Raw genomic sequence first — 26,509 nt, 5'->3', positions numbered from 1 at the left:
CGCACGCCGTGCGTGACGGAGGCGAGCGCGCTGCAACCAGGCGGCCTGCGCTGTTTGTCGTCGCGGCCGTGTGAGACGCTCAGCGGTGCTGGCCGCCGCCGCAGCGCCCGACGCCACGTGTGCCGCGCGCTCGAGAAGGTTCTCGAATGGCAAGGGGCTGCCGTTTCGTGCCCCCAATCACCGCTGCTGGCTCGGCTTTAGTTGCCGTGCACAAGACAAGCCATCGCTTGATCAGCGGCTGCCCTGGAAGAGCTTGCGGGCCCAGGCCTCCGTGGACGCGTCGCGATCGCGGGCCTTTTCGCCGAGCTGCTTGTTCTGGGCGAGCAGCCTCTCGACCGCGATTTTGAGCTGCTCCACGCGCTGCCTGAGCCGCTGGTCCTGCCGCTTGAGCGAGGCCTCCGTCGCCTGTTGCAGCTCCAGTCGCGTACGCAGCTCCTGGGCCGCCGTCTGGTGTTGAAGCTGCGCCTCGGTGGCTCGCTGGTGCATCTTGTCCACCCGCGCCGCGGCCTCCTGGGCTGCCTGCTTCTCCTGCTGCAGCGCCCTCTGCAGCATCTCGATCTGCTTCTGGAGCTGCTGGCGCTCGGCCGCGTGGTGCTCCGAGCTCAATGCCACCTTGGCAGCCAGCTCTGCAGCAGCGCATTGCTGCTGCTGGAGCTGGTCACGCAGTCCGGCGATTTCGCTCTGGGTAGCAAATGAGCGTTAGTCGTGCGGCCTCTGATCGCTGTCACCACCGCTAAGCGTACAGTTCATTGCTAGCGATTTGTACGATTTGTACATGTCTTACCTGTAGAGCAGCAGCATTGGTCTTCTCATCGGCGATGTCGCGCATTGCGTGGTCCAGCTCCTTCTCCAGACATGCCACCCGAGTGTCCATGTCGCCCTTCAGCTCGGCATACGCTAGCTTGCTCTGCATCACCTCGTCGCGAGTGGCGACGTTCTTGTCTCGATGCGACTCCAAATCGCGTGCCAGCCGCTTGTGGTGGTGCAGGCGGGTCTTCAGCGCGACGATGATCCGGCAAGCCTCCTCGAGTCGATTCTTCGCACCTTCGACCCGCTGCTCCATAGCTGCCTTCTCGTGTCCAGCGGCCACAAGCTTCTCGCCCCACCGCAACTCTGACAGCTCACACTGCCTGGCCTCGGCCGCGGCCTCACTCTTTTGCAGCTCCAATTGCTCGATCCGTTGCATCAGTCGAGACTTCTCCTGCTCGCCCTGCTTCTTGAAGGCGGCCACCTTGGTCTGCCACTTCTGGTCGCACCGCTGCTCGAGCACGCGCATCTCGGAATGATGGCGTCGTCGGATCTCCTCGAGGTGGCGCTGCTGCTCCTCCGCTGTCGAGGCCAGAATCTGCTCGTGCTCGGCGAGCGACACGCACGAGCCCACCACCTCTCGAAGTTGGCGCTGCAGGCTGTGCACCTGCCGTTCGTGCTGGGCTTCCTGTCGCTCGAGCCTCTGCTCGTATTGCTCCCGCGTCTCGTCGCAGAGCTCCTGTGTTTTGCGCTTGAACGCCGCCATCAGCTCATCGCCGTACGATCCACTAGTGTCGTGGTGGTTACCTTCCTCAACAGGGTCCTCGACGTCTTGGAACGCCACCCGGAAGTCTCGCTCGTCCTTCACCGATGCACGAGATTGCAGTTGCTTTATCTTCGATGTGCGTGCTAGTAGCGAGGAGGGCACGAACGTTGGCGCAAGTTGACGTCCGCACTTCATGTTTCCTGATCAGAGATAGACGATGAGGTGGTGGTGATTGGGCGGTTGCAGTTGAGACCATCACTCCTGAAAAGGCAACTTCATGTACAGAAGAAGGAGGAACGAGGTATGTTATTGTGCGTTCCATCGTGGTCGATTTGTTGAATCGACGGAGCGGAAATCAACGAACCCCCACAAAGGAATAAAATATGAAGTGTGAGGAGTGGATAAACCTGATCTGAAGAAGCATTCCGCATTCAGAAGACCGCACGCAGAGGAAAATGCTGCCAGTACCAGATCGCTCAACTCGTCCGCGCAGCAATGAGAGAGCATCACCGTACACTGTGCGTGCACGCGCACAGCAGCTAGTGCCCACCGAAGTCCCATACCCGCCTCTCGTTCTGCAATCCGGAGACTCAGCGTCAGGCGTCTCAACTCCTTCGACAGCTGCACCAAGATTGCTATCGACCGAGCATGCTCTGCCATTTCCCGTCGTAGCAGCTAACTGCTAAAGTCTGGACGTCGCTGCTGAAGCCCCCTCCGCGCCGCACGTCACCCCGGAAGAATCGCAACTGCAGGCTACAGATGGAGATGCTAGCCGATTGCTGTCAAATGCTGGGAGTGCCCAACGTTCGGAGGACGCAGTCGCACGATGCAGAATCTCTACTGTGCACGCTGCTCCGCCGAGAACGTCTTTTCCGAGGGAGTTCTAGAGCGTTGGAAGACTCGATGTTGCTCGTAGATCTCGATCCAGTTGCTCACGGTACGCTCAGGCTTGTTGAAGTTGTGCCCCAGGTGGCGTCTTGAGTAACCGAGCTTGTAGTACGCGAATAGGCAATGGTAGACGATATTTGGGTGCGCATGCTGTCGCGTTACCGCTTCCTCCATCGTTCACTTCAACTTCTAGACTTCAACGGCGGTTGTGCACTTTGATTCGTCAATAACCAGTGTTTATCTATCGATTTCTGCCAGTCATACGCATTCGTCGATTCGGTGATGGGGGTTGGGGGATGCCAAACCACCCAGGATTCGCAAGTTTATTGTACCGGCCAATAAAGTTTGTACCGGGATTTGTAACATGAGCGGTTTCTGGGTCATAACTTTATCAATATTTGTCGACCAAAACCACTACCGCCCACAAAATGACCCCACGGTCCTTGTCGTTCTAGCATACTACATTTCATCGCAAACACGTTTGTCTAACGATGTATAGTTCCCGGACAATATTGCCAGCAAATCCAGCCTTCAATGCATCACCAACAAAATGGTACCATAATTGAGGCTAGAAACCAAGTCTAAAAGAAACAGCAACGCACCATGAAACTACAGCGTTTCAGCTTCGTAATAAGCGCACGTAGGCTGAAGTTGGGCGAGTATTGGCACCAGGAGAGCTTCTAGCCTGCCAAGACTTTGCTTCGGAGTCTTGTTATCGATAGGTGCCGTTAACACTGTAAGAAGTTATGTTCGATACATGGGTACAGGATGGGGAACTACGAAATTAACCAAATAACCTGTGAGATATGATACTGGGATTTGAATTTGTCCTGATCTGTTAAAATAATCAAACACGGCCTTCGACGTCAACGTGATTGCCTGTCCCATGGATCCAGGTATGATTCACGGATTGAGCTAATGGTGTGCTCGTATTTTGACCGATGATAGGCTAACCCTACTGCAGCCCTTTCCCCAAACTTTTGGCCAGCTGAGAGTGTGTTTTCTAGCGGCTATATCTCGATAACGACGCCGAATTCGTCAAATCTGAGCCAAAATCGAAATCTACGGGCGAAAATTACCCTTATATCTAACTATCGTATTTGGAAAGTCACCATCTTCCATGTGTAAAATGACCCCTCTCTGCGGTACAAACTTTATTGGCCGGTACAATAGCCGGAACAAAGACGATTTGAAGGCACGCAGTTGACATTGACATACTCACTACACTTACTAATATGCGAGTGCAGGACTCGGCAAGATATCGCTGCTTCCGCGATCGAGTGGCGCAGCCTGTTTAGTTGACCGCAGCCGAGAACGAGGACACGGTCATCTTGGCGTTCGTGCCAACGAAAGGCTCCGTGCCGGCCTCGAGCGTGATGAGGTACTGGCTGGAAGGCAGACCCTGGCTGTTGATAAGGTAGCTCAGGAACTTCTGCAGGTCGGCTGAGAAGTTGGTGATGGTCTTGGTCGCGACGAACGAGAAGACGGTGGTGCTGCCGTTCGGGCCCTTGTACAGCTTGAAGCTGTTGCTGCCAATGGTGACGGTGGCAATGGCCTTGCCCGTGCTGGAGATTGGGCCGGCGCCGCCGTATGCGGCGAGCCAGATCATGATCTCGTACTCGTTGCTGCCGCTGGCAGTCGAGCTCGTGAACAGATCGTAGGCGACGTCGGCGACGAACGTGCCCGAGGAGTGAGAGTACGAGTACTTCATTTTGGTAGGGATGGTCGAAATGCTGCTCAGCTGCTTCGGGGTGAAGATCAGCGCAGCGTTCGAATACGACTTGACCTCCGTGGCGGCGCCTCCCGTCCAGGTGTACGAGGTGTGCCAGCCGATGGTTGAGCCGCTGATCTTGTCGACGCCAGTGCACTGGCTGCCCGACGCAGCGGCGTTCTTGTTCCACAGGTTGTTGTAGACGATGTAGTTGGTACTCTTGGCCCAGTCCCATTGGCCGCAGTATTCCCCGGCGGAGGCAACCGCGAGGGTTGCAGCAGCGATGGCACCGGCGAAGAACCCCTTCATGGTCGGAAGCGTGGGAGTGGTTGGAGACAGGATTGAGTGCGTCGAGGCAAATTGCAAAGTGAGGGATAACGAGCACACAGTACTTTACCTCGCTGCCTTCTGGGCAGCTAAGCGGTCCAAGCCGCGAAAGCGAGGCTCCCCATCGCGGTGATCACGAGATGCCACGGCGCCGCCTGGGTTGTCCAGCCGTTCTAGAGCAGACAAGAACACAAACTTTCCCTTCGCGCGCCACGGCGGTCGTCGATTGCAGGACGTGCTCAATCAGAGTGTGCACATGTTAATACATGTGCCGTGAACATGTACCATGTACACGTACTGTAGTGTGTTGACACGCACATGGCGGACTGCAACATCCAGCTGTCGCGAGCAAAGCAAGCCCATTGCGCTCCATCTCGTCACCCATCCCACTCGGGACTCCCGAGTCGGGGGAAGAGAAGGGATAACGTCGGTTGATTCCTTTGAAGAAAAAAACTCAGAGCTTTGAGGCAACGTGACAGTCAAATCAAGGCGCTGCTCCTGCCTCGCGGCTCCACACCGTGCTTTAGCCCAATGTCATGTCGTGGGGACCCCACTGGGGTAGGTAACCGGGAAGAAGAGCAGTCTCTGCTCGGCGACGGGAACGATCACCGCTGTCATCCGACGGTGGTGGCAACATTTGCGGCTCGTTGAGTCCCTATATCGAGGACTACAGTACAAACCGCGACGGGAGGCCGCGGTTCTCGACACTGCAACGATCAAGGAGTCCATTGCCTCGCTGCCCACGCACACCAACACAGCAAGTTGAGTTCGTGACAAACTGCTCTACTTGCTGTTCTGTGGTGTGTAACCTTACATGTAACATCGAGTTTCGGAGATGCGATGCGACTCGGCGGAGAGGTATGAAATCCACGCGTGCAATGTTACCTCAGGTACGTAGTACATGTATGCCTGCATGTGCGCCGTCGCCCCAGCAGTCTTATCCTAGATGACAGCCGCTACGCACATTCCCATGAAATGCTGGAGTCGATCCTGGTGCATCCTGCACGGGGATCTGAACAAGTTGTACTTGCTCGCGTTCTATTACCCACGAGTGTCTTGAATTTCGAGGTCTTGTGCGGACATGCATGGGGGCGAGGAACTTGAACATCTCGACGTCAAGACGTCAAGGATGGAGCGAGTTACGTACATTACTTCCCCTGCAACAACAGGATGTGGCGAACAGGTGTAAGCTGGGATCACGTGACGCAGCCTACTGTCGGACGCAAACAACCTTGAGCTCGGGCGCCCAGCGCAGAGTTTGCACTTCATCTTGGCCCATTTCATCGGGAGATTCATGGGGCAGCATTTGTCGGGGTGATACGCTTTGGATGGCACTTTGGCAACCGTTCGACCGGAAAAACCAACCACTCGACAAGGAAAGCGTCCTGTTTAGCGAGCGAGCTTCGCTGCAGCACGCAGACTTGAAGCAGCGTGACCTCTTTCTCGACTCGAAACGAAATCAGTCAGCCCTGCCGTGACAATCCAGGTGCTGGAGGCAGCATGGACGCAACGAGAGCACGAGCTGCGCCAACATGCGCGCGTGCAGGCTGGGTGCCGGCTGGGTGTGGTCTCCATAGAGTGCAATTACGCTTGTCCAGAGATCCATCAAGTCGAGCGACGAAATGGATGTGCGTCTGCCTCGACACATTTGACTCGCGAAAACAGCTGCGTGTAGACGTATGTCACCGTAAAGGACCAGGGTGTCAGGTGTGCACGATGCCAAGGGCATAGACCTCGGCAGGATCCACGCCGAACAGAGGAATCATGCCGCGATCAGGACCGCGGTCCAGCGACGATCTGGTCCAATACGCCGGTGCCCTCGCGCTAGTGTTCGGCGACAGACCACGGGCTCCTCCTCATTCGACAATCTTCCTCGTGCTCAACAAGCTTCTCCGCCAAACCCGAACACCAAAACATGAAGGGCTTCCTCTTGGTTGTCATCGCCACCTTGCTGTCCGTGTCCGCCGCTGACTTCTGCAGCCAGTGGCGACTGTCCAAGGCCGGCAAGTACATCATCTACAACAACCTCTGGAACATGAATGCCGCCACCTCCGGCAGCCAGTGCACTGGCGTCGACAAAGTGAGCGGCTCCACCGTCGCCTGGCACACCTCATACAGTTGGGCCGGCGCAGCGACCGAGGTCAAGTCGTACTCGAACGCCGCGCTGGTCTTCTCCAAGAAGCAGATCAAGAACATCAAGTCGATCCCGACAACCATGAAGTACTCGTATTCGTATTCGGGCACCCTTGTCGCCGACGTCGCCTACGATCTGTTCACGAGCTCGACTGCCAGCGGCAGCAACGAGTACGAGATCATGATCTGGCTCGCCGCATACGGCGGCGCCGGCCCAATCTCCAGCACGGGCAAGGCCATTGCCACCGTCACCGTCGGTAGCAACAGCTTCAAGCTGTACAAGGGCCCGAACGGCAGCACCACCGTCTACTCGTTCGTCGCAACCAAGACCATCACCAACTTCTCAGCCGACCTTCTCGAGTTCTTCACGTACTTGGTGAACAACCAGGCTTTCCCTTCCAGCCAGTACGTGACCACGCTCGAGGCTGGCACGGAACCGTTCACGGGCTCGAACGCCAAGATGACCGTCTCGTCGTATTCCGCTGCCGTCAACTAAGTCGACTACACTGCCACCTGCACCCCGTTTTAAAGTAAATGAATAATGAACGTTGAATGATCGTCACGCAGGCGTTCCGTTCAATGACTACACTTGCAACGAAGCTTTACAGCGACGTTCTATCCTGCTGCCTCCCACATCGCTATGGGTTTAAATGCTGAGAGTGCTGGTTGTGGGGCACCCGCGACGAAGCAGCTCCGCCACCAGTTCAGAACGCGGCACCGTCACCTCATCCTTCGACGCCATCTCCTTCACCTTCACGACGCCCTTGGCCAGCTCGTCCTCGCCAATGACCACCATGTACGGCGTGCCACGCTCCAGAGCGTAGTGCAGTTGCTTGATGAACTTGGGGTTCTCCGTCTGCATCACTTCAGCCGAAATGTTCGCCAGCCACAACTGCTTGCACAGCTCCAGTCGTGGCAACATCAAGTCGTTGCTCGTGGAGGCGACCAGCACCTGCGATGGGGGAGCCGCGTTGGCGGACTGCTTCTCAGCATGGGCTTGGAGAATTCCGAAGATGCGTTCGATGCCAAGACTGACACCCACGCACGGGATCTGCTGGTCCGTGGCGGAGAACATGCCCACCAGGTTGTCGTAGCGACCACCAGCGGCGATGGAGCCAACGTGGTGCTCGGGGCTCGTCAGAACGAACTCGTAGATCAGACCCGTGTAGTAGTCCAATCCTCGGGCGAGGCTCAGATCGAACGAAATGTAGTCCAGCACGCCCATGGCCTCGAGGTAGTTGAAGAGCAGCGCCAGGTTATCCATGGCACGACGCGCGTTGACGTTGTCGCCGAACATGTTCTCCTTCAAGAGCTGTGCGTGAAGCTCACGCGGCGAGCCCACCTTGCACACGAAGGGTTCGATGCGGTCGGCAACAGCCTCGGGGATGTCCTTCTCCTCCACCATTTCGCGGCGCACTTCACTCCACGGCTCCTTATCTAGCTTGTCAATAGCACTGCACGTCGTGCGGAACTTGTCCGCAGGCACACCGCAGATTGCCAGGATGGCATCCAGCAGAAGACGGTGACTGAGCTTTACCTTAACGGGTCCAAGCTCCGGGAACTGCTGCAGCACTTCAATACCGATGGACAGCACCTCCGCATCGGGGAGCATAGGTGCGTAGGTACCAGCGATATCGAAGTCGCACTGGTAGAACTCGCGGAAACGACCGCGTGCCATCTGCGGGTTGTCGCGGCGGTAGACGCGTGCGATGTGGTAGCGCTTGATGTTGCCAGGGCTGTGAAGGGCCATGAAACGAGCGAAGGGTACCGTCAGGTCATAACGAAGCGCCAGCAGCTCACCACCTTGGTCAGCCAAATCGTAAATGAGCTTGCTGTCCTCGCCGTACTTGCCGGTAAGAGTTTCCTTCAGCTCGAAGACAGGGGTCTCGATCTCAACACCCGCATGGCGCTTGAAGACCATGCGGATCTTGTTGAAGATCTTCTCACGCAGAGCCATCTGGTGTGGCAGGAAGTCCTGCGAGCCCTTGGCGATCTTAGGTTTGCGGCGAGCACCACCGCTGCCCAGACGCACAAACAGCTCCTCCAGGAACAGCGAGAAGCTCGAAGCGCGCAGGTCGAACGCGGATTTCTCCACACTGGTCTGCCACGCATCGCCGAGAGCCAAAAGGTGCTGGCGCACGGCCTGGCTTCCCAGTCCGACCTTGAGCTCGTCCTTGCTGCTCTTCTTGGCGCTCTCCTTCTCCTTTTGCTTCTCGAGTTTCTTGCGACGCTTCTCCAGAATCTTGTTGCGCTGCGCCTCCGGCATCGCCGCGAGTTTCTCGTCCTCCTTGGCAGCAGCCGCAGCAGCCTTGGCCGCCGCCTCCTGCGCCTTGGCGTTCTTCTCCGCCTGGCGAAGCTTCAGCTGGGCCTCCTCCTCCTCGAAGAACTTGAAGGCCGGCGCCAGCTCACGCGCCAGTGCGGCTGCCGTGACGTCCACCAGCTCCACAGCGTCGGCGATCTGGGGCGCGTCGGCGGCCGTACTGTCCAGCACCTGGAGACGGTCGACACTGCCCTGCAGTAGCACGAGGAGCGCCTCCTTCGTGGCCGACAGCGCTGTCTTCAGCGCCTGCGGGTGGATCCCGGCGGCGGCGCGCTTGGCCGCGGCGCTGTCGCCCACGGCGCCGTTGATTTCGGCCTCCACGGCCTTGTAGGCCGCCAGCACGGCGTCGCGCGCAGGGCCGTGGTACTGCGGGACGCAGCGCACGGCCGCCACGTCGGTGGCGCCCTCCGTCTGGCTGTTGATGAACTTGGAGCCGTCCAGCATCAGGCGCAGGTTCTGCGCCGACGTGACGATGCCGCGGTGCGGGCGCGCGGCGTCCACGAACTCGGCCTCGAAGGCGGCCGCGTCGGCGCGCAGGGCCTCGCACGTGACGGCGGCCACGGCGTCGGCCACGGGCAGCAGCGCGCGCGCACCACCCACGGCCAGCGCCGTCTCGGCCAGCAGCACGAGCGGCGTGCCGGTGATGGCCGCGTGCTCGGCCGGCGCGAGCGCCACCGGGAGGTCGATGGAGGACACCTGGGCGGGCGTCTCGGCCTCCTGGTTGAGCAGCGAGGCCACGAACGCGGCGTTCTCGAGCGACTGGAGGCGCAGCAGGCGGTGCAGCAGAAGCAGCAGCACGGCGCGGCGCACGGGCAGCGAGGCGGCGGGCGCAGAGGAGGAGGAGGAGGAGGAGGAGGAAGAGGACGACGGCGACAGCTGCAGCGTGAAGGACGCGGCGGAGGCGGCGGGGGCCTCGGCCGACGCGTCCAGCGCGACCGCCGCCTGCAGAGCGGCCACGGAGCACACGTCCGCCACCGAGAGGCGGCCGGCGCCGATCGTCACGCGCGCAGACGCCATGGAACGAGGAGAGCTGGGCGGGAGGAAGCGGTAGGAATTTCTAATGGCTCGCTTGGCTCGAGCCATCTGGCCGGTTCTAACTTCAAAATCTAGATCTGTACATGTTTCTAGCTTCCAGAGTCCGCCCAGGCCAGTTGACAGCTGACGTCACAGTTCAGTTGACAGCCGCAGAGATGGCAGCGACCGTCGTCGTGCGCCGCTGGCTGGCGCGGCGCGTGCTGTACGTGGTGTCGTTCCTGGACATGCTGGGCGTGTCCATGATCATCCCGTCGCTGCCGCAGTACGTCAAGGCCATGGACGGCGGCGCGCTGGTCTTCGGGCTGCTCATGTCGCTCTACGGCTTCATCCAGTTCTTCGCGGCCCCCATCGTGGGCAGCCTGAGCGACCACTACGGCCGCAAGCGCGTGCTGCTCGCGTGCTTCGTGGGCGCGGCGGCCGGCTACCTGCTGCTGGGCCTGTCCTGGAACATCTACGTCGTGCTGCTGTCGCGCGTGCCGTCGGCGCTCTTCAAGCACACGCTCGACATCATCAAGGTGGCCGTCACAGACGCGGAGAGCGCCGACAAGCGCTCCGCCTCCATCGGCAGGCTCAACGCCGCCGCCAATGCAGGCTTCATCATCGGCCCTATGGTCGGCGGCTACGTGAGCTCCGTGCCCAACGGGTTCAACTACACGGCGCTGCTGACCACGGCGCTGTTCGGCGTCAACTACTGCCTTGTGGCGCTCTTCTACTCGGCGCCGCTGGCAGCAGCAGGCGTCGTGCCGGTGGTCGACGCGACGGAGAGTGGAGATGGGGGGAAAGAAAAAAAGAAGCACCGCCACGTGGACTGGAAGCTCCTGCTGCACAACGCGTGGACGAAGCTGCTGGGCTTCCGCAGCATCGTCAACGAGTCCAAGCCGGCGCAGACGCTGCTGGTGGCTAGGCTGCTACTGTCCATGGCGGCTATTTTGTACCGGACGCACTTCTCCGTGCTGCTGGAGGACAAATTCGGGATGGATTCTAGGGACCGTGGATTTGTGCTGAGCTACATGGGACTGCTGGGCTTCTTTGGGAGCTTCTCTGTGGGGTTTGTTACCAAGTTCTTCAAGTCGGAAAGGCTGGTGCTGCAGTTGTCGGCTATCGTTTATGTGATGACCTTCTTTGCGCTGTCGACCGCCACCACGATCAGCACAGTGTACATTACGCTCGTTCCGCAAGTCATTTCTATCAGGTAAGACCGAGGAAGCTAACGTTGCACTGTGTTGGTGGGGACTCATATGCGATGCGTCTTTGTCGGGCAGCATTATTCGCGCGAGCTCCGTGGCGCTACAGACTACGTTCGTTTCGCAGGAGCACGTCGGCGCCTTCATGGGCATCTCCTCCTCCCTGACGGTAAGTCGGCTGAGGTTATCGGTCACGCTATGCTCACTCACTGGTGCATTTGTCTGTATTCTCTGTAAAATCCAGTCTATCTCCCGAACTGTCGGACCGAGTAAGCACTGCTACAACGTCGCCCTTACTACCTATGAGAGCAACTACTAACCATTGCGCTATGAATGCTAGTTTTGTCGGGATGGACGTACATTGCCTCGATCGATGGACCAGCTTATGGTGCAGCTTGTCTCGCTGCAGTCAGCGCTGGTCTCTTTTGCTTCTCACCGCATTTTGCGGAAGTTGTCGATTCGCACGCTGCTGACGCAGAGGGCAAGAACAACAGGAGGTTGGCGAAGAAGAAGGCTGTTGATTAGACAGCTTTAGCGCCTCCCACCGAGCGTGTCGGTATCACCGGCGTTTTTGTTTGGAAGCTGGGACTCCACTCGCCTTTTCCTGCGGCATTCCACGAGCGGAACATAAATTCATAGACTGTGTTGAACTGTAGCCCTTCCACAAGTGTACTCTGCTGACGCGACTTGCGATTATGTGCCACCCTCTCCGATCGCCACGTGACGGTGGTGCTGTCTGCCGCGGGCCTGCTTTCCGGCTCCCCTTTCTTGTCTTCGTCTTGGTCAGTGCCCGCCTCGCTCCCATCCTCCGCAACCAGTCGCCGATATCGCAGCTCGTACTTGTCTATGATGGCACCATTCGACAGCGGGGTCGTCCATGAAACTCGCATCAGACACTTGTACACGGTTTGCTGGATCGAACTCGTCTTGAACGACCCCGTGCGCGTGATAACAACCTCGGACGAGTAGCTACTACAAAAGGTGATGTCGGTCGTTGGTGGCAACGGAAGTGTTGGAGGTTCATCTAGTAGTCTCACGCATTTTGCGCCATCGGCGACAATTGCTTCGGTGCTCCGAGTCCTGTCTGGTAGTGCTGCGTGTGCGCAACACTCGCCAACGACGTGGACTGGAGTTTGCTTGAGGTAGCAAGGAGCGGATCGATCTGCACCGTTGTCGAGTAACCAGCGGACGATATCTGGTCGTGAATACGCGCTTGCTACAAAAAGTGGAGTTGCTGTTTGGAGCATCCACCAGTGCATGCCTTCCCACTGAAGCATCCAAGGCGGCATAGCTGTTGTGAATGGAGCTGAAATCACTTCAATATGTGCCAGCACCAATCGCTCAACATCTACGACGAAAGTGAAAACAGCAGACATACATTAGAGTGAACCAGTACTGTGGCAATTGGTCATAGCCACGAACGATCTCAAGCAACATACTCGCCAAGTCGCCTGTAGTTAGTGCTCGCAGAAGCTCCACACGCCACGCGAGGTCGACACTTTCCTCCTGCACGACATCATCTCCCCTCCCCATGTTTTACACTTCTCACCCTTTAACTGTAACGCATGAGCTATTGTCATCCAAGCCTATTCCAAGGCCTGTATTGTTTACTATTGTTTAGTGCACAACATTGAAGGAAATATCAGTAACGAAGACAACTCAAGCTTGCGACCAAGGGAGTTCGACCCACCGGTATCCAAGATTCCCTCAGACAACGTCGGATGCGCACTACAAGCCCAGAACGGCCACCAGATAACGCTTCAATTAGGCTCAGCCTTCAGAAAATTCAGGACTATACTTTTAACATGACATAAATAGAGAGTATCTGAAACATCGTATTGTTTAGTGCACTAGTTGTTGCCAGCTTGCAGCTCCGCCTCCAGCTCAGCCAGACCATCACTGTCACTGTCTAAAGCAACTGAGCCGGATCGAGTAGATCGTCGGGAGCTGGGTGGGACAAGAGATGAAGTTTGTGGCTCACTTGTAGGGGGTACTTTTTTGGATGCAGTTCGACTTGGTTTCGTCTGCGTCTGTCGAGGAGCACGGTGTGTGCGAGTCTTTCGCGAGATCGCAGTTGCGACGGGAGCAGAAGTCTTTACTTTAGGATCCTTCTTCACTTGTTTGCCTTTCGCCTTCACTCGTAGCGCACGAGTTGGTTGCTTTTGAGCTGCCCCAGCACGCGAACTTGGCTTTTCGCTGTTTACTGCAGCTTGTTTAGAGGGAGCACTATCAAGTTCTGCCATCAGATCCTCCAAGCCATCGCTCTCAGCGTCTGATGCGACTGAACTCAAACGAGCTGATCGGCGAAGACTCACGACAGCAGGAGCTGCTGCTGCACGGGGTGGCGCTTTAGAGCGAACCAAAGCCGAACGAGGTGCTGCAGTCTTGGGAGAACTCCTCTTCCGAGCAGTCGGCTGTGCAGTAGCCCTTTTGGATGGTATCTTCTTCTGCTGCGTTGAAGTCGCTTCGGTTGCTACAGGTGTATTAAGCTCCGACATCAACTCGGCCAAGCCATCGCTCTCGGTATCCGACGACACGGTGCTTGTTCGAGTGGACTGCAGCGTTACGATCGGGTCACGCTGCATGCGACTGGCATTGGAAGACTCCAGTGTACTCGTACGTGCCCTCTTCGCATTACCTCGTGCAGCGGCCAGATTTTGCTGGGCAGGTCGTTTGGAAGACGCCACACCTCGTTCCCGAGTTGTCGTCTTGGTCATTTTTGTTGCTGGCGGCTGCAGACCGGCTGCTAATGTTGCAGTGCTAGCGTTCAATTCCCTTTCGAGCTCTTCAAGCGCGTTAGTGCCAGTATCGGATGCCACAGAACTCAACCGCGAGGATCTCCGAGGTCTAACTCCGTTGACTGAGATCGGTGTTCGTGTGGTGGCCATCACGCTAGACGCTGTATTTGATAGCACAACCTGATTGCTTGGAATGTTGTCATGCAGTTCCGACTCCAGTTCCGCCAAAAACGATTCACTGCCGCCACTAGGGGACTTCCTCGGTGCACTTGATGGTACACTAGCTTTCTTGGCTGGCATTTTCTCCTTTCTCTGCAATGATCCGGTTACCACGGGAGTATCAAGCTCCAACATCAACTCAGCCAGAACATCGCTCTCAGTGTCCGACGAAACAGCGCTTGTTCGGGTGGGCACTCTAGGCACAGTCGAGCTAGATTTTGCTCGTTGCTTGCCGCGAGTCTTTGCAGATGTCCAAGTCCCTGACGTAGCCTGGGAGCTGGGGGTAGCCGTACGTATCCTCTTCACGTTACTTCGAGCAGCGGTCTGATATTGTTGGGCGGCCCGCTGGGAAGACACTACGCCTCGTTTCCGAGATGCAGTCTTGGTTTGTCGTACCAGTGGTGGCTGTGGAGGTGCTGCAGGTGTAGCCTTCAGCTCCCTTTCAAGCTCCTCGAGCGAATTGCTACCGGTATCGGAGGCCACCGAACTTACTCGTGATGATCTCCGAGGCCTGATCCCGTGAACCGAGATTGATGCTTGAGCGGCCTTCGAGTTTAGTTCGGCATTTGAAGGAGGTGCAGAGGAATAATCGAGCTCTGCTTGGAGTTGAGCTATCAGCTCACTGCTATCCGAAACGATTGACAAGGCTCTTGACCGAGTTTCTCTGCGCTGATTTGCGGCGTGCACTTGCTCGGGCTGCTGGTCACGGTGGGTAGCAGCTGCGGGGGTGACTTTGTCTTCGATGTTTGTACGACCTGTAGGCTGTCGAGTCGTTTGTTGTGTCTTCGGTTTTGCTATTTGTGCGATCGCTGCGTCATTCCTGCTACCAATGGGGCGAGAAGAGGTCGTAGACAAGTTCTCCATGGGAATGGCATCGAGTTCGGCTTGTATTTCGGCCAGCCCATCACTTTCGGCAGTCGAAGATGCAGCCCACGAGTCGGCAAAAAAACTGCGGCTGGCCGTTGAGTCGCGCTGTCCATGCTTCGACGCAGTACGAGCATGTTCGACCCTAGTGACACCAGTTGACTTTTGCGTTTGAACTTGAGCTGTTCGAGAAGCTGTTTTAGAGACAATCCCTTTGGAGGTAGTATTCCGGCCCCGCTTACGCCGCGCAGGAGGGGATGACTTAGCCGGAACTGCTTGTTCTCGTGGTTGGGACGGTATCTCATCAACACTGTGCTCCAGCTCTCGCTCAAGATCGGCAAGAGCATCACTGTCCGCCTCGCTAATTTGACTAATAGCGGAGGAATGCCTTCCACTCGTTGCATATCGAGGCGTCAAGGTAGATAATGGTGCAGCTTGGTCGCTCAAAATGTCTGCGTGTAGCTCAGACTCTAGCTCCGCAAAGAATGCCTCACTACCGTCACTGTCGTGCCGGTGACGAGATTCATACCGACTTGAGGCAACGGATCGGATCGTCGGACTGGGTGGCACGGACATAACGCTACCGCGATCGCTGAGATCGAGGATATGGCTACTGTCATCGCGTTCAGTGCCGCTCGCTTCGAGCATTTTTCTGGTTTCGACCTCGCGAGCAGCAGCTGCACGCACGACACGGTCCTGTCTGCGAGCTTCTTCATTTCGCTTGTACTCCAAGTACGACGTCAAGGACCCAATAAGGCCCTGCCCTTCATTTTCTGTCTCTCGAAGCGAGCCGGAAAGCTGGGGTGTGGGTAAACCCCGACGTCCACGTAAGCGAGTACCAGAACTTGACCCTGCTGTCCCAGACGAACGAGCTCGGCTCAACACCTCTTGGTAGCGATCGTTAAGGGACTTGAGTTGCTCCATTTTGCTGTGTTGTACCTAATACAGGTCCCACATCACACCGAAGTCAGTACACCGCTGAAGATATTGCTAAAGAAGGGTAATTGTCCACGTACAGGGGTGTCGTCTTCGATCGCATTGGTTACAACGGAAGGTGCGTCTTGACGCGCGCCGGTACCACCACCGCGACGACTCCCTGCACGGTCCTGAGCTCGAACGCTCGGTCCAAAGCCCTGCAAGCAGCGGAGAAATGCCTTCTCCAGCACCACCAGTCGGTACATCATTGCTCGCACCTCGCGCGCTGCCGACGGGAACATCGTTGCGCCCGCGCCGCACATGACGCAGTTGACTGTGAGCAGCGCCGTCCAGTCCTGCGGATCCACATCAATCTTGTGCTTGGGCGTCCCGAGCTGCACGGAATGCGCACAGTACAGAGCGAACACGCGCCCGATCAGCGCGGTAACGTCGGTCTCGCTCCCGAACTCGCCGCCGCGCTCTTCGATGCACCAGACCAGCCCGTCCAGAGCCTGCTGCAGGATCGTCTTGTGCGTGGCGGTGGGGGTGCTCTCCCAGAACTCGACGTGGAAGGCGGCGCTCATCCGCGCGTCTCGCCACAGCATCTTCCAGGCTGCAAAGGTGACGACGCGCTGCCTCCAGTACACGCAGCATCAGCGTCAGCAACTATGCGCAATGCAGGAGGCGGTGGTCGACTTACCTGCTCTGTGAAGCGCCGATGCAGGTCGTCCAGGTCGGCGCGGACGCAGCCGCCAAAGTGCTGCAGCGCGCGCGCCCAGTCCACGTCGGGGGCCTCTCGCTCGCGCTGCTTCAGGGATCGATGCGGGCCGGGCGGTCTGCGAGCCAGAGGCGGCTTCGAGAGGCCTGGAGGTGGCCCCGGAGCGGCTCCATCCATCACTACGCCCGACGCTATTGCTGGCGTCACTTGTTTGAGGGTTTGCAACCCTTATTTACGAGTAAAAGGCGTACAAAACCCAGTTGTTAAATGATGATAGGTAGCCTGCCTCGTCACATGTTGCCCTAGAAGTCGACGCACTCGTCGATGTCGCCGTCGTCGTCGAAGCACACGAACTGGCCGTACTCGGACGGCTGCCGCATGAGCGGCACGCGTTTCCTCTTCTGCCGCAGGAGCTCTGCGGTGGCCTCGCTCGTGGGCAAGTGCGCCGCCACGAAGGCGACGAGGCCGAGCGTCAGCGCCGAGTACACGGCGAAGGCCCACGGCAGGGACGAGTCGCACGTGACGATGGAGCTCTCCGGGTTGTCCTGCGAGCTGGTGCAGTTGATCGAGCGCGTCGTCGGCAAGATCTGCATGAGCACGTACGCCATGAATGGTCCCAGCGCCTGGCCCAGGTAGATGGCAGCGGCGAACAGTCCGATCACAAGGTTGGACCCGTGCGTGCCCTTGTCTTGAACGCTCGCCAGTGTCAGCGGGAGGCCAGGCGCAATGGCCAGCGCGGTGCCACACCCCGTCAGCATCAGCGAGACGTACTGGGCGAGCCACAGACTCTTGGTGTTCTGGAAGAGGTCGTTCAGGAACGGCGGCGGGCCGAGGAAGATGAAGCCGACAGCCAGCAGCAGCAGCCCCAGCAAGATCACCTGCTTGGAGCCGCAGTTGCGACTGAGCCACGCATACACGAGTCCGCCTAGGAAGTAGACGAACGCGCTCAACGCGAAACCAAGACCAACCGCCACGTGCTCGGCGCCCAAGACCTTGTGCAGATGCGTGCCCAGGTAGGGGTCGATGAAGCCGAACGACGACATGGCGAAGCTTGTCACCACGAGGCAGATCACGCAGGTGGGTGTGAGCACGTCTTTATAGCGCACAATGCTGAAAGACGGCGTCCTGTATAGCGTCCCGGAAGCGGTCCGTGCCCTGGGTGGGGCGTAGATCCCGTCCGGCAGCGAGTACTCGATGAAGATAAACGGCACGATGATCACGACCACTATCTGTGCGACGCCCGAAACTAGGAACGGCATCTCGTACCCCTGCGTCTCGTACAGATAGCTTCCGAGCGGCGGCGCAGTCACAAAGGCCGCCGCGACGACGAACTCCTGGATGGCCAGAACCTGGCCGACGTGGGAGGAAAACTCCTCCGAGATCATGGAGAAGGATCCCACCACCGCCGCGCCCGAGCCGAGCCCCTGGAAGATCCGCAGCAGGAAGGCGGACGACGTGCCATTGGCGTATCCAAACGCGACAGTGCTCGAGCCGCTGAGCATGAGTCCGAGACAGATGAGCGTCTGTCGCCCGACGGTCGGGCTCACGGACGCCGCCAGCGGGCTGCTGATCATGATGCAGAGCGGGTAGACGGAGAAGAAGACGCTGATCTCGGCCGGCGTCATGAGGCCCTTCTTGGTGGCGTAGGACGGGTAGAAGCCCACGGGGAGCGTCGTGAGCTGGTTCGTGAGGAACAGGATGCAGGAGGTGACGAGCCAGATGGCGAGCGAGCGGACCTTGGCGTGCTGCAGCGGGTTGAGCGGCTGCGAGAGCTGCATCATGGCGTCGTAGGCCTCGCTGCCGCTGCCAGCGCTGCGCAGGCTGGTGCCGCTCTTGTCGACGTCGTCCAGCTCCTGCGGCCCGTAGATCTGCGCGCTGTGCGCCACCACAGCGGAGGCGGACGGCCGCCGGTCGTGGCGCGGCGGCAGCAGCGGGCGCCGCTCCTCCATCGCGACACGCTCAAACACCAGGAAGAGAACGGTTATGCGCCCAGCGCTTTGGTTTGATGGGGTGGTCTAAGAATACATGTACGGCTGACTGGGCGAATGTATGGCTCGATTTGAAGAGCTCGATCGACAAAGACAAGGCGACGCCACGCACTTTGGCTCGCAGTCGAAGCGCCATGGATCTGCGCAGGTATCTATAGCTGCTGCGCCTACATAAGCCCCATCCAGTGCGGTAGAACTGTTTGTTGGCGCGTGGAGCAAGCGAAGTTGGGGTGATCTCAACGTCTTTCGAGCGGGCGGCAGCTTACTTTGTCGAACACTATCAGACAAGCGAGATGTTCATGTGTGAAGCACCCAGGACGGGCATGACATTCGTGACCACTACACGGAGCACACAAGGCTTTACTGTTCTGTATTAGACGAGCGGCGAACGATTTAGTTCTATGATACGACGGATGCAACTCAAAATACTCTTGTGTGTCTGTGTGTCCTGGCATCTTGCCATAACTAGCCTTTTCGTGATCAGATCTCGTAGTGTGTAGTAACAGCGATGGTCTCGTTGGGCAAAAAAAAAAAACCGACATCGCGTGTGCGTATGAAAGTGGACGGAGACTCGCTCGATGGGACTCTGCTACGCGGAGCCGCGCAAGGCCAGTGACAACACTCGTGGCCGGAAATGTAGGCGCGAGAGCAAGTTTTAGTGTTTCGATGCGCTGCTTGGAATACTGTACACCACTGCATGTCCGCACAGGTTGTTTTTCACTAGAGGAACAGGGAGTGCTGTAGATAAATGTATTGAGTGGCTGCAGGGACACAGTGCTGCTCGAGAGCAATGTGGAACTTCGCCAGGCCAGGGATCATGTTGAAGCTGCCAACCCGTCGCAAAGCCCCCAATCCCAGTGTCGCAAGAACGAGCCACCGCTCGAATGCGCCCGCTGCTGTTGGCTCTGCGTCCGCGCGCACTTGCGCGCTGTCGAGGCATGAAGGTGTACACCAAGACGGGCGACAAGGGCACGTCGCAGCTCTTCTCGGGCGAGCGGCGCCCCAAGAACGACGCCGTGTTCCAGGCGCTGGGCGACACGGACGAGCTCAACGCGCAGATCGGCGTGGCCGTGGAGCAGGCGCGTGCGGCCGCCAACGCCTTCCTGCCGCCCAAGCTGGAGCAGATCCAGAGCCGCCTCTTCGACCTCGGCGCCTGCGTGGCCACGCCGCTCACGTCGGCGTCCGAGACCAAGCAGCGCCGCACGGGCGTGTTCGACGAGGCCAACGTGACGCAGCTGGAGCGCTGGATCGACGAGATGGACGCGGAGCTGCCGTCGCTCAAGTGCTTCATCCTGCCGTCGGGCGGCGGCCTCGCCTCCACGCACCTGCACGTGGCGCGCGCCGTGTGCCGCCGCGCGGAGAGGAGCGTCGTGCCGCTGGTGGCCGCGGGCGACGTGGACGGAGTCGTGCAGCGGTACCTGAACCGACTGAGCGACTTCCTCTTCGTGTCCGCGCGCTTCGCGGCTGTCAAGGAGGGCAAGGAGGAGACCAAGTGGGTCAACCAGAACATCAAGCCCGACAAGAAGAAGGACGACAACGAGTAGGCGTCAGATGCATACAGAGCCTCTGACTATGAAGCCTTCGTACTCGGTCTCGTTACGTGGTAGAGATCTGCTAGTCGCCTTCTTCCTGCGTCAATTGCCCTCCACCATCAGAGCCGGCGTAGTCGCCCTCCACGCGGGTGTACTTCGCCCCATACTCCTTCAACTCCTCGCACAGGCCTGACAGCCACGTTGCGTGGGTCGTGGCGGCGTGCTGGACCTTTTCGCGGCCTTTAGCCCAGCGCGAAATCTTTTGCTGGTACACCTGCTCGGCTCGGCTGCCGCTGCCGGGCGCTGGCGCGACCGCGAATCGATCTCCGCTGCGACATCACACGAGGAGAGCAGCGTTAGATTCACTCGACAGGGATAGCACAAATGCCGTAGCGCCTTACCGCAGACCAAAGGCGGTGCGCTGGGATCGAAGCCACCGCATGTCTTGACCTGCAAGGTCTCCCGCAGCATAAGCCGCTCTTCTCGACGCAAAGAACCCCGACGGGGAGGCCAGCGGGTACCGATACGGTGCTTCCCGTTGAAGAGCATACGACGGCGGCGGAACGTGGTAGACTGCATCAAACCCGCTGCTACGGAAACGATCACTGACCCCTAGTGGCAACGCCCCCGAAAAGCTCCCCGCATCCGAAGCGAGCTCTTCTTCAAGTCGCTCCAACTTCTCCAGCGTTGACGCAAGCTCGGATTGACCAGAGTCATCGGACCAGTCGGTACGCGTTTCGTCGTCATCGTCGCAGTCGCTGCCTGTCTCGCTACCCGATAAATTGTTGCTACGTTCGGCCCTGCGCCTTCGCTTCAGCTGCTCGACTACGATAGCAAGCAGAAGTAAATAAGTCAGTGCTGACCGCGCGATCACCGCAAACCCGTACCAGTTCGCTTCATCTTGGCTAGCTTCTGCTCTCGCTGCTTGACCCAAGACTCTTGCTTGCGCAACTTTCTCATGCCTTCGCTCCAGTTCGCCATGTTCTAGTCACATAGAATACCCGAGTTAGGCCCACATCTTCTCATCAGATGACAGCAAAAACGGTGCAACCTACCTCGTCAAGCATGCGCTTCACCTCTCGCTGAATGGGATTTTCTTCTGACAACCGAGAGTTTCGCTTCCACTCCTTCTTGCTCGCTTTCAATTGATGCGCCTGCTTCGTGAGACCTTGTCGTTGATTTGCCACCAGAGTCCGGGCGTTGACAAGAAGATCCATTTCTTCTTGTAGTCGCTGCCGCCACTTTTGGTAGGTTTTCATACTTTTTACTTGATGGCGACTCGAGCGTTTTGAATCGTACATCGGATCACTTGTCCTGGACCGCTTTCCAGTTACGTAATCCTCAGCATCGTCGTCATCGAGGCTTTCAGGTTGGTTCCTTCTGACACTTATTTTTTTGAGAAGCTGTCCCGGGGATGCAAATGCCGATCGATCATGAGATATGTCGGTTTTGCCTTTATTGCCTGGCGACTCCAAATCCTTCGCAAGTTCTTTCTCCCGTGAAACCTGACGCACCTCCCGAAGCCTTGCACCTAATTCATTTTCTTCCTTCTCGATCGCTCTCGAGATAATTTCAATATCGCGAGCCTTGCGTTCGTGCAAATCTTGCTCAAACTGCGTCAACTCTTCTCGAACTCTGCGTTTCGCGTCGCTTCGCTTCACATCCCTCTCCTGTCGTATTTGCTGCACCATTTGTGCAGACAACGCCTCCTCCTGCTCCACACGTTGCTGACGCACCTTCTCGAGTTCGGCCACCAGGTCTTCCAGATGTCGTTCATACTGAGCACGCAGGCGGGCTTTGTGTCGCACCAGTGCTTGCTCTTCTCTCTCCTGGAAGTCACGCAACTGGTTTAGGAAGTCACTTCTTAGAGTGCGCTTTTTGTGTTCGTATTCGAGCCTCTCCACTAGAGCGAGAGATTCGAGTGCCGACACGTGCATTTTCTGGGATGCAGAACGCAGCGATGCCACTTCGACATGCAGCGATTCAATTTCAATCGATTGATCACGGCATCGGGCTTCTAGGGAGGCACATCGGCGAGTTGAAATTTCAAGCTGCGACGAAATGTCAGCTAAATGGAGTTCCAGCTCGTTTCTGTTCGTGTCTGCGAGCTGAAGCTTTACAAGCATCACGTCATTGCTCGCGCTTATCGATTTCGCTGACTCACGGTTCGCCGAAGCTGACGCAACGTTCGCCATATTGGCGTTCAGCAGGGCAGCCTGGACTTCTTCTTTGTCACTGAGGAGAGACTTAATGCGAGCTTGTAGCGACTCGATCTCAGTTTCTTTCCTGGTAACCTCATCCTTTGCTGCTGCTAACTCCTTTTCCTTGGCTTGAAGCTGCATTTCAGCCCTGTCCTTTGCATGCAAAATGCTTTCATGCTCCACTTCAGCTTGTTGGAACTTCATTTTCATAGCAAAGTCGTCTCGTTCCTTCTGTTGCTCTAATTGACGCATCTTGTGCGTGATTTGGTCTGCTTTGCTGGTGACAGCTTGCTCGTTTGCCCTTGCTTTACTGAGTTGGCTTTGTAACTCTGAGAGTTCAGCAGTTAGAGTCCGTGACTTGCGCTGAGAATTCTCCAGTTCGTCAACCAAGCTTTGTTGCCGTTGCGAAGCTGAGTCCCTTTCCTTTTCGATTGTTCGGCATCGAACTCGCTCGCCCTCATTCTCGGCCTCTAATCGATGCGTCTTGGCTAGCAATTGCTCAAAATCTTGGTGAAGTGTCTTTATGCGAGCCTCCAAGTGCTCCCTATCCGATTCCACCACCTTCAAATTTGCCCGTAGTTGTTCTGCCTCGAGCTTCTTGTCAGCCAGAGCCTCTTCCGCCGATACCACAGATTTTTCTTCACGCTTGCGAGACGTATTTATTTCATCTAAGCGCAGTGCTAGCATCGACTTCTCCGACTCAAGGTGACGTTTATCACTCTCTAGCTGACCCAACTCTGCGTCAACCTTACGCTTTGCTTGCTCCAGCGCATTAATCTCTTTTCGCAGTGAATCACATGCATCCTCCCGCTCTCTTCGAACCCGAGACTCATTCTCGAGCTGCTGCTGCAGTGACAGCACTTGTTGTTGATGCTTATCGCTCGCCCCTGCGAGACGTTCCGAGATTTCCTCCGCTTTCGCATCTAGCTGCTCACGCAGTGCCTTCTTTTCGTTTACTTCTTTCGCCAGATGCTCTTGAAGTTGCGTATTTGCTGATAGTAGTGTAGCATGCTGGTTTTGGAGGTCATAAACTTCAGACTTCGCGCTGGTCACCTCTGCTTGGGCAGCTGCAAATTGACACTCCAGTGTTTTCAACTGTTCCTGCGCTACAAATGCTGCAGTCGAAATGTCAGACTCACGTCGATCTGCCGTATCCTTTTCGCTACGAAGGGATTCGTATTTCGCGCGGAGGTCTCTGGATTCCGCCTCGACAGTTGTCAGTTTTTCTTGTAGCAATAAAACCTCTCCCTTAAAAAGCGATTCTTGATCATCCTTTTCCCCTTGCAGCATCGCGACTGCGACATTGGTGTTTTCTCGCTCCGCTGTAACTCGAGCTTCAAACTCTTGTTTTATCGTAGTGAGCTCTTTCTGTAACTTTTCCTTTTCCGTGTGTGCTTCAGCACACTCGCTTTGGAGAGACGAAATACGCTCTTGCGAAACACAGCACTGCACGCACTCCTGAGATGTGGCCGGTGGTGTGTCGTGTTGATTGACTCCGAGAAGGTGACATCGAAGTTCCTCTACTTCGCGTTGGGATTTGTTGCGTTCTGTTTCTGCGGCATTCTTCTCATGAAGGAGACGGTCCCTATCACTGCGAATCGCTATCAATTCCTTCTCCAGTTCGCTCTGACGATCCCGCAATCGGTCAACTTCCTTTTCGTGCTCGATCAAACGCACAGTTTCCTCCTTGACACCTAGTGACTCGGACTCTATGTTGAGCCTATCACTCTTCAGCCGACACAGTTCGGCATCAACTTTGCGCTTTGCTTCCTCCAGGGCTAGAATATCTTTTCGCAGTGTGTCACACGCGGCTTCTTGCTCTTGTCGGGCTTGCGATTCAGTCTCAAGTTTCTGCTGCAAAATTTGAAGCTGCTGCTGATACTTCTCAACTTCTCTTGCAAGATGCTGTGCTGCTTCTTCGACTTCGGAATCTAACTGCTCACTGAGGGCTTTTCTTTCGTTTGATTCCTTCATCAGTTGTTCCTTGACTTGAGCATTCGTCGTTAGTATCACGGTGTGTTGATCCTGCAACTCACTAAGCTCAGTCTTCGTGTCGGCAAGCTCAGCTTGTGCATCTGATAGCTGCCTCTGCAGTGCTTCTAGTTGTCCATTTTTCGCCATATGCGATGATTCAGATGGACTTGCTGTGTCTATTTTACTCTGAAGAGCAGTACATCTTGTCCTCAGGTCGCTAGATTCTGCATCGAGAACAGCTAGCTGTCGCTGCAGCGTCGTGATCTCTTGTTTCAGAACAGCTTCTTGGTTACTGAAAGCTATTGCGGCGTCGTTCTTTTCCTGCTCTGCGGTGGCTCCAGCTTCAGACTCAATTTTTAGTCTATCTAGCTCCTCCCTCATCCCCCCAGCTTCGGTTTTTGCCGCGGCGCACTCGGCTTTGAGAGCCGCCAGGCTATTCTCCAAGACAGAGCACTCCGTGCACTCTTCATGTGCAGCGGTAGATTGCGAGTGGCTCACTTCTGATAGCTGCCGCCGCAGTTCTTCAGCATCGCGCTGGGCATTGTCACGCTCCTGCTCTACTACGCCCATTTCTCGAGCGAGGGTTTCCTTTTCGCTTCGAATAGTACTCACCTCTTGCTCCAGAGATTTCTGATGACTTTGTAGGCGATCGACTTCAGATTTTAGCTCCGTTGCAAGCTGGACAGCTTCCTTCTTATCCCCAAACAAGGACTTCATCTTTTCTGTCAACTTCTCATCCTCACGTTCAAATTCTTCCTGGATTTTGCGTTGCTTCTCATCATGCTTCAGTCGCAGGTTGTCAGTCTCAGACTTGAATTCTCGGTCCAGGTCCTGCTTTTTCCGACTGAAAATGTTCTCAGTTTCTGTTTCGAGGCGCTTCAACTGCTCCTTCCGACTGCGCTGGAGCGTATTCTCTTCCCGATCGAACTGATTTTCCAAGTCATTTTTCTTCTTGTCGAATTCACGCCTTAATTGCTTGAGTTTCATCTCTTCGGCGTCTTGTACATCTTCCAGTTGCGCTTTCAGCTTCTTTCGAAGTGTCTCCACCTCGCTGTCGTGTGCATCTTGAATCTCACGCAGTTTTTCAGCGTGGTCCTGCGAGAGCTGGTCACGTTTATCTTCAAAATTCGCGGCGGTATCTCTATCTCCCGTCGTGACCGACGGAGACGACAACAGAGGCTTTTTACCCAGTACGGTGCCAAGAAGAGTTCTTGACAGAGGTTTAGACAGATCGTCACTCTTGAAATCATTAGTTGCACAGTCCAGTCCGATACCAGATCCTCCGTGCTCTTTGGCATCGCTTTTCAGGGGCTACAACGAGGCATTGGGTTAGCAAATAATTGCAAACACAAGTACCCACGCACTTACCCCAAGACCTGCAACAGGCTTTAATCCTGCACCACCAAGCCCACTTGACCCAAGAGAGCCTAATCTACCGGACAGTCCTGGAAGCGGCTTCTTCTCCAAAGGATTCACTTTTCCCATCGAGGGTCCACCGAGTGGTTCGGCCTTCGACAGAGAGCCTTTCTTCTTCTTCCCACTGCCTTTTCGACCTAGCAGCTCCGCCACGTCCTCTTTCACCTTCTTTTTCTTCTCGTCCGTTTCCTGCAAAATCGCAGTTGGACAAGTTTGCATGGCGCACGATAACCTCTTAGCGTTCATTATGGCTAGGCGCATCTCGGACCAGGGATAGTTTACCTGGACGTCATTTGTCTGGCGCTTTTTCTTGTGCTCCTCGTACAAATTGCGGTAAAACTGAAGAGCGAGTTAGTATTTAATAACTTAGCAATGGGGTCGGAAGCGAGAACACGTCGAACCTCATCGCACGGGTGATCCCAGGTGCTCTGGCCCGTAGCAAAGTTGAAATAGTAGATTTCTTCCGTATCTGTTGTCTTGCACGGCTTCCAGTTTTCTGGGAGGGGTGCCTGCAAGCAAGTGCATAAGAGCGAGTCCCGTTTAAATGCAACGAGAAGAGAACATGACCCAACAGATCACTTGCCTTCAGGCCCTCTCGAGCGATCCAGAACAGATCACGCTCGGCCTCCAGGTCCATCCCCAGCCACGTAGCATACTCCAGCACCTCCTTCTCTGTCGGCTCATAGTTCGGATCGATCTCCTCCTCCAGCACGATGCTGTCGCTCTGACCCTCCATCGCTTTTCCGAGCAGTCGTGGATGCGAAGATTTACTACTGGCACCCCTTCAGCGCAGCGAAACAGCCTGCTGGCTTCAGGCCCATGCATCGTGCTGA

General features: G+C 56.7%; 9 protein-coding genes across 10 annotated transcripts; 3 read left to right on the top strand and 6 right to left on the bottom strand.

Annotated features, from left to right (window-relative positions):
* Nucleotides 1-231: 231 nt before the first annotated feature.
* On the bottom strand, nucleotides 232-1,708 carry IUM83_15976 (uncharacterized protein; the record flags this gene model as incomplete). Its single annotated transcript, XM_067940823.1, has 2 exons — nucleotides 232-681; nucleotides 785-1,708. The coding sequence occupies 2 exons, from the start codon at nucleotides 1,706-1,708 to the stop codon at nucleotides 232-234; spliced, it is 1,374 nt and encodes a 457-aa protein (XP_067781981.1).
* Nucleotides 1,709-3,695: 1,987 nt separating this feature from the next.
* IUM83_15975 (Cell 12A endoglucanase) lies at nucleotides 3,696-4,421 on the bottom strand (the record flags this gene model as incomplete). The annotated part of the gene is made up of 1 exon (XM_067940822.1): nucleotides 3,696-4,421. The coding sequence occupies one exon, from the start codon at nucleotides 4,419-4,421 to the stop codon at nucleotides 3,696-3,698; it is 726 nt and encodes a 241-aa protein (XP_067781980.1).
* A 1,933-nt stretch (nucleotides 4,422-6,354) lies between these two features.
* IUM83_15974 (Cell 12A endoglucanase) lies at nucleotides 6,355-7,068 on the top strand (the record flags this gene model as incomplete). Its single annotated transcript, XM_067940821.1, has 1 exon — nucleotides 6,355-7,068. The coding sequence occupies one exon, from the start codon at nucleotides 6,355-6,357 to the stop codon at nucleotides 7,066-7,068; it is 714 nt and encodes a 237-aa protein (XP_067781979.1).
* Nucleotides 7,069-7,218: 150 nt separating this feature from the next.
* Nucleotides 7,219-9,909, bottom strand: IUM83_15973 (histidine-tRNA ligase; the record flags this gene model as incomplete). Its single annotated transcript, XM_067940820.1, has 1 exon — nucleotides 7,219-9,909. One exon carries the CDS (start codon nucleotides 9,907-9,909, stop codon nucleotides 7,219-7,221), a length of 2,691 nt encoding a protein of 896 aa, XP_067781987.1.
* Nucleotides 9,910-10,082: 173 nt separating this feature from the next.
* On the top strand, nucleotides 10,083-11,636 carry IUM83_15972 (major facilitator superfamily domain-containing protein 9; the record flags this gene model as incomplete). Of its 2 annotated transcripts, XM_067940819.1 has the most annotated exons (5): nucleotides 10,083-10,331; nucleotides 10,422-11,119; nucleotides 11,190-11,280; nucleotides 11,356-11,380; nucleotides 11,452-11,636. In XM_067940819.1, the coding sequence occupies 5 exons, from the start codon at nucleotides 10,083-10,085 to the stop codon at nucleotides 11,634-11,636; spliced, it is 1,248 nt and encodes a 415-aa protein (XP_067781985.1). The 2 variants fall into 2 exon arrangements, with proteins under 2 accessions (XP_067781985.1, XP_067781986.1); XM_067940818.1 differs by having other exon boundaries at nucleotides 10,083-11,119.
* Nucleotides 11,637-13,460: 1,824 nt separating this feature from the next.
* IUM83_15971 (Small nuclear RNA activating complex (SNAPc), subunit SNAP43) lies at nucleotides 13,461-16,742 on the bottom strand (the record flags this gene model as incomplete). The annotated part of the gene is made up of 4 exons (XM_067940817.1): nucleotides 13,461-13,584; nucleotides 15,816-15,871; nucleotides 15,949-16,479; nucleotides 16,548-16,742. 4 exons carry the CDS (start codon nucleotides 16,740-16,742, stop codon nucleotides 13,461-13,463), a joined length of 906 nt encoding a protein of 301 aa, XP_067781984.1.
* Nucleotides 16,743-16,867: 125 nt separating this feature from the next.
* On the bottom strand, nucleotides 16,868-18,514 carry IUM83_15970 (Major Facilitator Superfamily (MFS); the record flags this gene model as incomplete). Its single annotated transcript, XM_067940816.1, has 1 exon — nucleotides 16,868-18,514. One exon carries the CDS (start codon nucleotides 18,512-18,514, stop codon nucleotides 16,868-16,870), a length of 1,647 nt encoding a protein of 548 aa, XP_067781983.1.
* A 977-nt stretch (nucleotides 18,515-19,491) lies between these two features.
* Nucleotides 19,492-20,097, top strand: IUM83_15969 (ATP:cob(I)alamin adenosyltransferase; the record flags this gene model as incomplete). The annotated part of the gene is made up of 1 exon (XM_067940815.1): nucleotides 19,492-20,097. The coding sequence occupies one exon, from the start codon at nucleotides 19,492-19,494 to the stop codon at nucleotides 20,095-20,097; it is 606 nt and encodes a 201-aa protein (XP_067781918.1).
* A 70-nt stretch (nucleotides 20,098-20,167) lies between these two features.
* IUM83_15968 (WW domain) lies at nucleotides 20,168-26,412 on the bottom strand (the record flags this gene model as incomplete). The annotated part of the gene is made up of 9 exons (XM_067940814.1): nucleotides 20,168-20,414; nucleotides 20,487-20,910; nucleotides 20,973-21,069; nucleotides 21,141-23,278; nucleotides 24,461-25,571; nucleotides 25,629-25,865; nucleotides 25,959-26,015; nucleotides 26,078-26,185; nucleotides 26,260-26,412. The coding sequence occupies 9 exons, from the start codon at nucleotides 26,410-26,412 to the stop codon at nucleotides 20,168-20,170; spliced, it is 4,572 nt and encodes a 1,523-aa protein (XP_067781919.1).
* Between the last annotated feature and the right edge of the window lie 97 nt (nucleotides 26,413-26,509).

Source organism: Phytophthora cinnamomi (assembly GCF_018691715.1).
Source record: "Phytophthora cinnamomi strain GKB4 chromosome Unknown Contig112, whole genome shotgun sequence".
NCBI classification, from domain to species: Eukaryota; Oomycota; class Peronosporomycetes; order Peronosporales; family Peronosporaceae; genus Phytophthora; species Phytophthora cinnamomi.
Note: the sequence above shows the minus strand (reverse complement) of the source record. Positions and strands in the feature narration are given on the sequence as shown.